Source organism: Ips typographus, linkage group LG1 (genome assembly GCF_016097725.1).
Source record: "Ips typographus isolate SLU linkage group LG1, UJ_Ityp_2.0, whole genome shotgun sequence".
Taxonomy (NCBI): Eukaryota; Metazoa; Arthropoda; class Insecta; order Coleoptera; family Curculionidae; genus Ips; species Ips typographus.
In genome coordinates, this window is record NC_138422.1 from 7,370,378 (window position 1) to 7,382,882 (window position 12,505).

Consider the following 12,505-nt stretch of genomic DNA (forward strand, 5'->3'; position numbering starts at 1 on the left):
AAAATCCTTCTTTAGGGAAATACAAGATGTTGCTTTGGTTATTGTTTCAAAACGGATAAAGAAACATTGTAAACAAATATTTCTCAAAAAAATAACATTTTAAATTAAATCAGAAACACACAAAAAAAAGTTATAAAAATACCAAAAATGCTCTGATAAAGGTATAAAATGCATTCAACCAAAGTCAAACTAATTTTGTTACTTTTCAAGGATGTTTCGTTTCCATTTTGTACCTCAATGGGATGAATTTGACAGTTTTTAGGTTTAGAACAGAACAATCATCTGGCAAAATATGACATAATAATGTATTAGAAAGTAAAATCAAGGTTTACCCATTTTACTTTGATTTTCGCTATATATTGGTAGTGTCCGCGGGTGTATTGAACCAGTGATTACTAGCCATGAGTAATGACTCATTACTTACGAGTAGGTAATCGGTGTTACTATCTATCCAAAACTAGTGAGTAATAAGTATATTAAACAGTCATTGGAATATTTTTTTTTTATTCAAACTTTAATAACTTGTATTCGTCAATATCTCCAAAACCATTGCAGATAGATTAGGTTATCATACATGAAACATACTTGAAATCGTTAGCAGAATCTAAAAATATAATAATATACAAGGTGTTCCATTTAAAATAAGCAAATATTTTAGATGAACTGCCCCCGTCGACTTTGGTATATTACCAAATTGTCAGAATTATGCTCCTTACGGTTTTTCCACAATGGATCGCGGCGGTTCCTGGGTGACCACCCTGTATAAAATCACCAAAAAACCGATTTTTGGCAAAAAAATTAAATTTGCTTTACATGTTTCAATCTAATAACGAATATTTACTTTAACACTATTTCTATAAAATTGTCGACTTTTTAAAATGCAAGTTCTTTTTTTAACATTTTCTACAATGCATGCTACAATGAATCAAATAAGGAATACACGTTTCCTTATTACCTTATTTCCACTCTTATTTCTATGCATAATAGATCATAGCAATCGTCTACCTGAAAATATTTGAAATATTGAAAACGATTTGATTACCGTGACACAACTTTTTGAGATCCATTTAACCCAAATTGCACACACACACACACAACCCAAATCGCATCATTATACCAAGATACACTTTTGAAAATGAGTAGCTGTAGACTCGCACTCACCACCAAAATACTTAAATCAAAGACTTCTTCATCGATTCAACAGCATGACGCCGCCACTCTATAATTTACAACCATCTTTCGAAATAAATCCCGAGGGCATGATGCCGAACACCACCAATTTTGCAAATCGCCCTGCCTGCCCAAAAGGCGCATTCCAAGCGTGGGCAGCCGATGGTCCGAACTGCACGCGATGGTTGAGCAAAAGGGGGGGAAGAGGGACAGCGTGGGGTATAATTGGGGCCCCGGGGCGCGTGCCGGCTACCTGGGTCTTAGCCCTTGACCTTTCACCTACACCACGACTGCTAGACCAGAAAAAGCTGTTTAATTCCGAAAATGGTTCTAGAGCGATCCGTAACTGGTTGCCAGACGTATGATGGATCCGTCGATAAACACGTCGTGCAGAAACCCGGGTACCATATAATAAGTATAATAACACTATCATAAAGCTAAATGGCTGTAATTTACATCCAAATAGTGATTTTATCGTAATTGGATAGTGAGGTCTAGTTCTCTAGATTTCAGAAGATTGGAATCGTGCCTTTTGTACTGCTTGACGTTTGTTTTCTTTCAAGACAAGCATTACTGATGGAGTACTCTAGTTTGCATTAACCATTTAGAATTGCAACAATCATGCAAAACAGGAAATTGATTTTATTCAACTAACAAGCAGCATATCATGGGTTAAGTAATTATTTGCAGTAGAAAACAAATATTTTTCTGAAGCCACAAACCATTACCTGATGAGAGATGTTTCTTTAGAAACCTCATTTGCGATATTAGTGTCTAGTAATAAGAGTTAATAGACTAATCTACATGGGGTCTAAAGTTTACGGTGCACTGCTCCAACAACAAAAAAAAGGTATTCAAGTGAATATTGAATAATTAATTCTCTAAACTTCCTTACCGTCTTTGCCACTTATTAGTTGGATAATACTAGAATATTTAATTGAATTGTAAAATAGTCTCAAACTTACAAACATCTAAAGAAAACATTTGTTTTATTATACAACAAGTTAAGACTCTCCTTAAAATTGTTTTTATGACATATGTTACATGTGTTTTGTAATATAAGTATAGCATATTTTATAAAGAAAAATACTACGAGAAACTTTCAATTTACACAGTTTTCATATAAGTAGACATAATTTAGTCACTTTAGCGACTTTTGATCTTCAGTTAAACGTTCAAACAAGCGTAGTAGAGAATAAAGTATATGATTCCTAGTTTTTCTTGAAAATCGGAGAGGTGTATCATATTTGAACTGGTAGGAAAACACAATAGAGCCGAGTAACATTACGTGTAGATACTCTCTACTTTCGGTAGAAAGCTCTAAAACTCATTTTGGCAACCAAACGTCACCTTAGGGCGGTTAAAGCTTTCCAGGATTATACCAAAGCATATAACAACTTACAAAAGTGTCAAAAGTTTAAAAATTAGTCAAATTTTACTGAATTACTGCAAATGTGACTGACAAGCGTCAGTTTTAATCGCGATCAAGATGCTTCAGACGTACGGTGCATAGAAAAATTCAACTTTAGTTCTGATTATATTCGATAAAAAAAAATGCTTTAAACCTAAAATTAACGGCTTAACAACGTTGCCAAAAGCATTTTCAAAACTATTCTATCATATAAACATCTAATCTCTACTAAAATACTACATCATCCTAGGGCCTCGGTTATTACAGTAAAACTGTAGTTTAGTAAGACGATTTCTTTCTTATTAACCTTCTAGATTTTTACATGGTTAATTTTACCATTTAAGTATAGGATGCACAAAGCGACAACAGCTACATTCTTCTTGTCTGACAATGCAAACGTCATACTAGCATGCTTTCTTAAACATACCTATCTTTATAAAGAACAGACAGTAATGTATCGCAGACCCTTAAGTTATGCCTGAAGGCATTAAAAATACCTATAAAACTTTTAAAACCAATTTGCAATGACTACAGGGGTTACTTTTTTGAGTCTAGCTTCATAATTATTTGAGATATGATGATATTTTCGTTGGGCTTCTCCAGAAACTACTACATTGAGAGATGGCTTAAGGTTTGTGGAACCTGAACCCAAACAAAGCAACATAAAAGTTTTTACTATTTCTACTAAACCAATGTGGAGTATAATATACATATTCTTCAAAATATAATCAGATATTCCAGCAATTAAAATTCCAAATGTGGCGCAAAAACAGAAGCAGAAAAAATCCTTTGTCTCTACGACTCAATATACTTATCCGGTGTCGTTCCTCATAACCCGCCCACTAACCAATAAACTCAATCCAAAATCAATTAACCCTGAATAATGGTCGGGCAAGACGATAAAAGCCAGTCGAAAAAAACTGTTTCACTTTCCCATGGTCGTAAACCTATCAGCGGATGCTAACGAAGACGCACTTTTTGTCCGGTTGACATTTATACCCAGGTTAACCGGTTAACAAACTGATCATGAAAAACAGCTCTTCGTTCTGTTCTTCTTAAGGCCGCTTTGCGTCGTGTCACTCGGAAGATCGGATCATAAAAATCATTCTTTGTGGGTTGTAATATCTTTTTTTACAATGATGATATTTCATCTGTTATTGGCTCTGATTATATCAGACGCTTCGAGAACTGGTACAGTAACGTATAATAGCAATACTTAGTTATTTAACAATAAATTGTCTATTGTTAGAAAAAAGTCTATTTTAAGAAATATAATAAATGTTTTCAAGTTCTTCATTTTAAGAAAATTAATTTAGATTAAATCACATTTTTTTAATCTATTGTGGTTACAACAAACATAATAAGATTTAGTTTCTTCATTTTAATTGTGTCGCTCTAATAAAAGACTAAAATTTCAACTCAAATTCGACATGACTACAGAGTGCCAGCAAATTTACAGAAACGCTCCAGAACATCACAACAAACATTAATTTGTCTTCAAGAGCACTGTTTTTGAGTTATAGAATATTTCAATTTCTTTTCTTTCCATTCTTTAGTTTGGAATGCATCTGGGTGTCCCAGTCAAAACTGACCCATTTTATACAGTTTCATACTCTGCAATTAATTGCTGTTGAAAAAATCAAACTTTTGGCAGTTCACACTCATTTCTTGTCTTGCTTTGCAATTCAAGTTAAAAAATTCTTGGTGCTTTCGTCTTGCTTTAAAAAATAAATGCTAAGTTTTTGTGAAATAGTACTTTTAAATGCTCCTAACTTTTAAACAAAGTGTGCTAACCACAGATGTCAAAAGTCGCTGAAAAAACTTTACTTACCTACTTTTTCTATTGGCGTGAGGACAAGGCAATTTTTAGAACAAAAAAATAAGACTTGTAGTAGTTTTTTCAATAATAAATCTTTGTTTAGAGAAAGCTATTATAAACAGACATTTTGGTCTTTTTAAAATTTAAAAATCTTGTTCCGTTATCAAGAAAAAAGAATACCTAAACATATATTTTCTGTAAGTTCAGAGTTATTGTATATATTTTGCTATTTTTTTTAATTTTTACATTCTGTAACAGAAACGAAGAACTATTTCTATAAGACAAAAAAATTTTTTATACCCTTTAGCGCTTCTGGAAATTTGTCAGTATATTTATGAAACACCCTGTGTGTGTCTGCTAATGTTATATAAATTACAAACAAAAGTTTGTTGGCTTTTAAAGCACAGATTAGATTCAGATAAGATGGAGATACACCAAATTGTCCCAATAAACAGGCAGTTTGCTTTGTTTCAAAACATTTTTGAAATTACATTTATATAATTCGGGGTAAAATATCACCATACAGGACATATCTAAAACTTTTTCGTGATTCCAGGGTTGTTAACTACATAAAATCATGATAATGTAATGTAATGTCATTTTGACCATTAAATGTTGGAATTTTCACTATTTGAAAAGCTCTACAAGATAAACGGTTGAAGATAGAGCAAAACATTCTCAGCTTGATCTTGTTAATGTTATTTTAAATGACATACATTTTCTAAAAACTGAATGGTCAGTCATGTAATAATTTGTTTTAAAAGTGTTTTTGTTGTGAATTATTAAACAGATTTACATAAATTGAATGATCTGAAAGGTCTTCTTGTAGCACTGTCTTCAATGTTCAAGAAAATTCAGTTAAAAAAAGTGATTTTAGAGAAATATTCCTGTATTAACGTAAATAATTTATTGATATGAATAATTTATATTCAACAAGCATTTATGTTTGATTTAAAAAATTGGAAGCGTTATTTAGCAGTTAAAATAATGACTAATGAAAAATTGATTTAGCTTAGACATCATGTTACAGTACTGGAGCTACATCTCAACAATGTGATAATTATTACATTAATTTCAACTGTACGGTTTCCACACCATGTTTGTAATGAATTTTAAATTCACATGTGTGCATGTCACCACAAAGAAGCGTATTAATCACTACTAAAAGAACTACTTAAAGCAATCATTGTTTCTAGAAGGAAATCTATTCCAGTTGATTCAACTGTTTAAAATTCAACGAATTGAATATATTATGCAAAAAAATAGCGGCAACCTGATATTTCAGAATGCGGACGCGACCTTATCTGACCAATAATTAAGTGTGTGACCTTTAGCTTCTACTATGTAACGAAGCCGCCATTATGGGACCACGTCCGGTACGACCTTTGCCCATGCTCGACTTTTTACGGCTTCGAGCTCCATTGCTGCCGACCAGGACCGGTGACTCGCCCAGTATATTTGCTACAGTTTATTCCCTCAGATTTTCTCCTCACTGTAGTTAAATTATGAATGTTGTTGATCACAATGAATTGACCTGCTGAAAAAAGAACCAAAATGCAGCTTTCGTTTGTCTGTCTGGCTGCATGGATTAATTAGACTTTCAACTAAAAGAACAATTATCAACCACTGAAAAAAGTAAAAGTTTGCAGATAAAACCAGTTCTATCCATATGAAAATTCAACTTCCTACGGAATGGACTCTCGCACATATTGGTTAGCATTGAAAATGTCATAACCAATGAAAAATATGAGACTGCCGGCTGTCAGTGGCACCAACTGACCGTATAAGATAATTATGGGTGCCCCAGGCTCCCGGCTTATCTGCGAAACGAGTTCGATCGTAGATAGTTTCCGCAGAATAATAATAAGCCATCCTGGACTAGGAAACTGATAGGATCAGAACGACCGATGATGGAAAACCGTTGTACTTGTACAAAATTGATCGACTCAATCAACTCCAAGCTATTTCCTTGAACGGATCAATGAGCTTCCAGAAATCAATCGTACTTAGTGAATCTGATTAAAGCAGCAAAACTGACAAATTTACATATCTACATACGAATACGAGCACCGTTTATCAAAGTGAGATTGGAGCGTACATATACAAAACAGGAAATTTATGCGCATAGTGAACAGTCAATAATTAGCACTGCATAATTTGTATTTAATGATCATGAATACATAAAAATTAATTGGATTAATTATGAAAGTATTATAAAAAGAAGATTCTAAAGAAACAGAAGAGCATTCTAAAAGAAAATGAAACAGATTTTTGTTTGCCCACTTCAATAATTGATACCATTGTCCAATTCTGCTAATTGATCTCGATAATTTTTGTTCTAAAAAGTTTTTCTAAATTTTGTAATTTTTGAGATATATACCTTTAATTTTCACTATTTGAGAGGCCGTATCAAGCAAATCGTTACTGTTTTGTCCACATGTTTCATAGTAAATATCTCAAAACCGAAAAAATTTAGAGAGACTTTTCAGAACAAAAATGTGCCAACGCTGTAATCACAAACATATTTTAGTGTTTAGTTATGTGTTTGTCTTGGCTCTTTTAATTATACTCAGATGTCAGAAAGTCTTAACAGGAAATTTCACCATATTGCATGTCGGTGCATTCAAACCACCAAGAGTGTACTATTTTAATTGTGACACCCTGTATATGATTACGTCATTCAATTGATCTTTTGTGATGTAGTAGTTAACCCTGTCATCTGTCAACGTAAAAGGTCAATAGAAACTTGTTTTGTTTACTAAATGTTTACAAACAGCTGCTAACAGAAAAGTTCTTGTCTCTTGTAGCAAATTCACACTTTTGTCAGCATGTCCCAAAAAATTTAAAAAAAAACTTCTTGGAAAATTTCCCCAAGAAGTAGTCTGATTTTGATGAAAACTCAATCCTTAAATTCCTATTCCAGTACCATCAGTACTAGTATTAAGTTTATTCTGGACACTACAATGCTCTTTATGTTATATTGAAACAAAAACGCATCGTCTACAAAAGAAAAAGATCATACACAAATAGGTAATTATTAAAATCTTACTTTTAATTAAGTTTATTAAGGTTCTTACCTGTTTTTGAATGTTTAATTATTTCTGTCCCTTCATTTATTATAAAAACTTCGTCATTAACTAAAACTAAATACTTCTCCATTACGAATTTAATCTTAAATTATTATAAAATTTATCTTGACATTTGATAATAAGAACCAAACAACCAACTTAACAATCCTTAACTATGTGGTCAAACCATGCTCCAAGGCAGGTTAGGTAGTCTGGTTAAGTTTAACATCAGGGTTTAAACTATTAGGGGTTATTACACCGTCGTACTTAAACCAAGCTTATGTTGAACGTAGTTCAGATTGTTACTTTTTTCACTGCACATTCAAAACCAAACTCAGTTGAAACTCGGTTTATAATACAACGGTGCAAATGAGGGTAAGACAAGAAAAATGTTGAAAAAAACTAAGATAGTCATTTTTTAGCATTGTTCCAACAGCTCCAAAATCGCTTATTGTACTAAATACTCACCTAACTAAAGTCATAAGCCTAAAAGTTCTGAAAAACCGTACTAATAACTGGAAATATATCAAAAAGGCTAGAAAATTACTCAGAAACTTCATGACTGTAAGCCAAGTTGTTAACTGCTGGAACTGTTGAGAAGTATTGCAGAAATAGTTCGATCTTCCGGAGGTTGCAAGTTCCAATTGATGGATTTATTCAAACTACAAATATATTATTGTCCTGCCGTTAAATTTTTGTGAATAACGGATGAAGAAGATCCATTTTGCTAATTTTTGAATTGGTCATCTTTTCTCCAACGTAAGCAGCTGTTTTTCCTAGTTTGAGGGCGTTCTGTAACTTATAGAGAGAGAGGCAATTTTAAGGTGAAGTTGAGAATTGAAGGGGTCAAATGTAAGAATTTCACGATATATTACTTGGGTATTTGTAATCCGCCTTCTGTTAGTTCTGTTTGCTCCTTAGGAAGCTTTGTTTCAAAGAAGCTTTAATTATTCCCAGCTAATAAGACAATTGGGTACTAACCAAAACTGTATTTCTTTTACAAGCAATTATTATCCTTCTTTTACCACCTTAACGGATAATATTTCAGATTTTGTTTAAAGACCAACCGCTAAATGGATGTTTATCTAGATCAATAAATGTGCTTTGACCAACGGCTTCATACACATTTTCACTTAAATCAAAGAGAAACTTAAAGAAAGAAATTTGAGCCAAATTGGGGTGAAAAAGGAAATTGACACCTCTGTTTAAGAAAAAGTCGTTATTAATGCTTCATAATGGTCAAAGAAGTTGAAATGTTTGCATGCGTTATGAATTCTGGTTTGGTTATAAGTTATGGTAGGTGCAAGAATGTCAAAGTCCAAGAAGTAGGTACTTATGTTCTTCAAAGGTTTAGTGGAAATCAAAAAATTAAATTTCTCCAAGTCTAGAGTTTTAAAAATTGTTTTTCGTGTGACTAGTTTTCTTTATTGGTAATTTTTAGTTGCGCAAGAAAAAATGCAGCAACTTGAATAAGGTGGTTTGTGCTAATGCACATGCAAAATATTGCAGCACTTTTAATTTGTCGACAAGAAAAATAGTCAACTATAAAGCAAAAAGTTATGAAAGTCGTTATATCTTCTTGTTTTTGCGGATTAACTAAATGAACCACCGGATGGAACTACCGTGATATCTAGACATAAAGTCAATCCAAATCAATATAAGCGTTTCGTGTACAAGCGCCTTAACACTTTAAATTTAATGACCGGAATATATTAATATTACTATACTTTAACGGTTACACATCTATCAGACACTTTCTTCATTAGCAAAACGACACAGAGATCACGAAGAAGATATTATGTAGTCCATAATTTATAAGGTGTCTGGATTCAATTTTAGCCGGAACCTGACACTTTAGACTCACGAAATGATATTTGAGAATAGTGTCATATATTTTTTTACGACTAACGAATACGATAAAATAGAAATTAAGATACCAAGGGCATTATAACGACAATAATGCATGAGGTCTACTGCGACTGAGGGCATTATTTCCTATAATGTCTGTGGTGTGATCAATGTTTAATGTCCGACTTTCATTCTGTAGATATTTATTTAAAAAATGGTCAGAGGGCATTATAAAAAATAAAAAATTTACCTGAAATTGGAGATGTTAACCTGTGATTTTCAATTAAATCAATGAATCTTTTCAATGGCTCAAATAAAAATATATTTTCTTAAGATAAAGTTGTTCCAATCTTCATAGTGGCCCATGTTTTTTACTCAGGAAGAAGAATAAAAAAAAATTAAGTGGTTGCCACAAAATTTTTATTCTGGCTACCGGTTTCAGCTCTTAAGCCATTATCAGACCTTAAAAAGAGGTCAGGTCAGTCAACACAAAGACGAACATTGTATACATTACAAAACACACAGTCAAAACAGTGCTTTTACATTCAAACATAATAAAAATTAAAATAAAAACTGTAAAACTATTGTAATGTCGGCAAATAAAATTTTTTAAAAAACCCATCGGGATTTTGCCTTAAAACGACAATTCAATGTAGAGTGTGAGGCAATCTCAGATCTCACGGACATTACAATAGTTTTACAGTTTTCATCAAAATCTAAATTTTCATAAAATCTACAAAAAAAAATGTTGAAGTACAATATAGAAGTTATATTTAGCTAATTTCAATAAAAAATAACGAAATTAAGTTAAGGGTCGGTTTTACAAGTGTCAATTTAACCGTGGAATAGTTATCGGACGAGTAAATATAAACCTCTGTTAAAAATTTGGTTATAGCAAAAACGTGTTACGTGACACTGTATTGTTTGCAATTTTATTTAACAGACGTTGACCAAGGTTTTCTCAATCGAAATCTTCTGAAAAATTCTGTATTATCTATTAAATCAAAATAATTTATCTTAACACTGAATATGAGCCTTAAGAAGTGCCTCATAATACAAAAAAATATGTTTGTAAAATGAGCATGTGGTACTAAAGCTCGATTTACATTACCTTACAAGGCGTTCCGCTACATAAGTAGGACTGTGCAATATTCTGCATGCATTGCAGTGGCAAGCAGTATACGGTCTAAAAGGCAATCTAAGAGTGGGTCCCCATTAACAAAACCGGAAGCCTTTTATACAATGCGAATTGGCTCGCGTGCCTGGTCGAAACGCATCGTGTCCTAACTTATCCCCCGCGCACGCCAGACTCGAGCTTGTTTCGCTCCATTTACATGCATTTACATTATCTTTAGTTTTAACTCGACATTGTTTCAAATTTTATTATCCTGGATTACTGTTTTATGCTAAAGTTTGTATACGCAAATTATTCTAACAAATTCAATTTTTTTGTTTCAGTATTTTAGAGATCAACGAATAGACGGTGCCGGTTTACCTCTTCTTACCGAAGAGCATCTCACCCAAACGATAGGAATGAAACTAGGACCAGCCTTAAAACTGAGATCAGTGCTAGCAAAAAAATTGGGCAGTAGCAATCTTTGCTTACATTGTTCTCATTGTCACAACAGCGGGGGCAGTCCTGAGACTCCAACGAATAACGGAGGAAACACCTCAGATTCAGGAGGGGCTTCGTGATTTTTTGTGTTTTAAGTACAATATTTATTCTTTAGTTTTTGACCTGTTCAGAGTCGCTCAATTGAAGCAATGTTTAGTGTTCAAATGTTTTTATAACCGTTTTTCTATATAGATTGAAATGCTGTATTTTTGAATGTACTTAAGACTACTTACTTTAGTAGTAAGATTATTGCTCAACAATGTATATAGAAGGTTTTTTAGAAGACGAAACCAATAAGAAATCGAATAGTTCACGATTACCTATAGCCTTTTACCTTTAATCATTGCGTGACAGGCGAATAGATTCCTATCGCAGCAAAGTATACAGGGTGTTTCTTAATAATCAGCCGTAATTCATTGGTTTCTAAATACAGTGGGCCAAAGTTAGATAAAATTAGTTCAGAAGGTAGTTAATATAATATCCCTCTTGCCAAATTTGTTAAAATGTCATTCTGATGTTGATTGGATTAAGACAGTGAAATAAAACATGCTCATAATAACAAAACCCAGTGAAATACTCAATAGTAACAAAGTAACAAAACGTTTTTACTTCTTTTTGATAACTTTATTAATATAGTGTTACACGTTACGGGGTTACGGGGGTTCTTTTTTAAAAAGTGAGATTTGAATAAAATTAACAGACTTTATATTAAACAACACTAGAAATCACTTTTAAACCACTAAAATCACTTAGATCACATTTTACTACTTCGTTTCTTGCTTACTATTGCACCACTGTTTTCACTATTTGATGCTTCCAGAATGTCTAGAATCTTAATCTGGTTATGCGGCGTTTGTAACAATAGCAACCTAGAAAAATTGAATAATGATACGTGTAAAACCTTGTTTTGTCCATAACATTATTCAATATACATTTCAGCGAAAATTTAATGAGCTTCCAGCAAGGAAAACAATATCTTTTAAACATTTCGACATTTTGTAATTTAACATACATAAAATTAGTTTAAAAATGCATTCTTTCGTTTACGACCTATATCATTAAGAAACACCTTGCTATACAAATGCGTAAAACGAATGCAATATAGTTACATATTATTTAATGTTAAATTAATTTGTTTTAACTGAAACATATTGTTATTTTTGTAAAGTATTTGTCCAATAAAATCTCTACCAACTTACAGTTTTGTGTTCTGCTCTGTTATCCTAGTCGTTTTTATTGAAAAATTAATAAGAACTATTAAGAATGATATTGATAACTGGCAAATGTCCAAATAGTTAGTAAAATAATTTTAGTTTTTCCAATATCAACAATCGAAAGCTTAGCAGAAGTTCCCACAAATTTGCGCCATGTTCATCATCAAGAATTAAATTCACGTTCTCTTTACATATTTTGGTATAAGATTCTTATTTCAAGCCACACAGGTTTTTTGGCACTTTCTCAGTGCATTTTGTGTACTTTGTCTACACTCAAGTATATTTTGACAGTTTATTCATACAGTTTGTGAGGTTTTCAGTTTTATAGAATCTAAAGGTGGTAAATGAAATTTTTATCAC

General features: G+C 32.4%; 1 protein-coding gene across 3 annotated transcripts in view; it reads left to right on the top strand.

Annotated features, from left to right (window-relative positions):
* Samuel (SAM-motif ubiquitously expressed punctatedly localized protein) overlaps positions 1-12,129 on the top strand; it is a 118,482-nt gene extending 106,353 nt beyond the window's left edge. For all 3 annotated transcript variants that reach the window (XM_081979527.1, XM_081979534.1, XM_081979541.1), the window contains one exon: positions 10,775-12,129. In XM_081979527.1, the coding sequence (XP_081835653.1) occupies positions 10,775-11,011 (237 nt within the window). In that variant the 3' untranslated portion in view covers positions 11,012-12,129. The remainder of the gene's footprint in view (positions 1-10,774) is intronic.
* Positions 12,130-12,505: the final 376 nt, after the last annotated feature.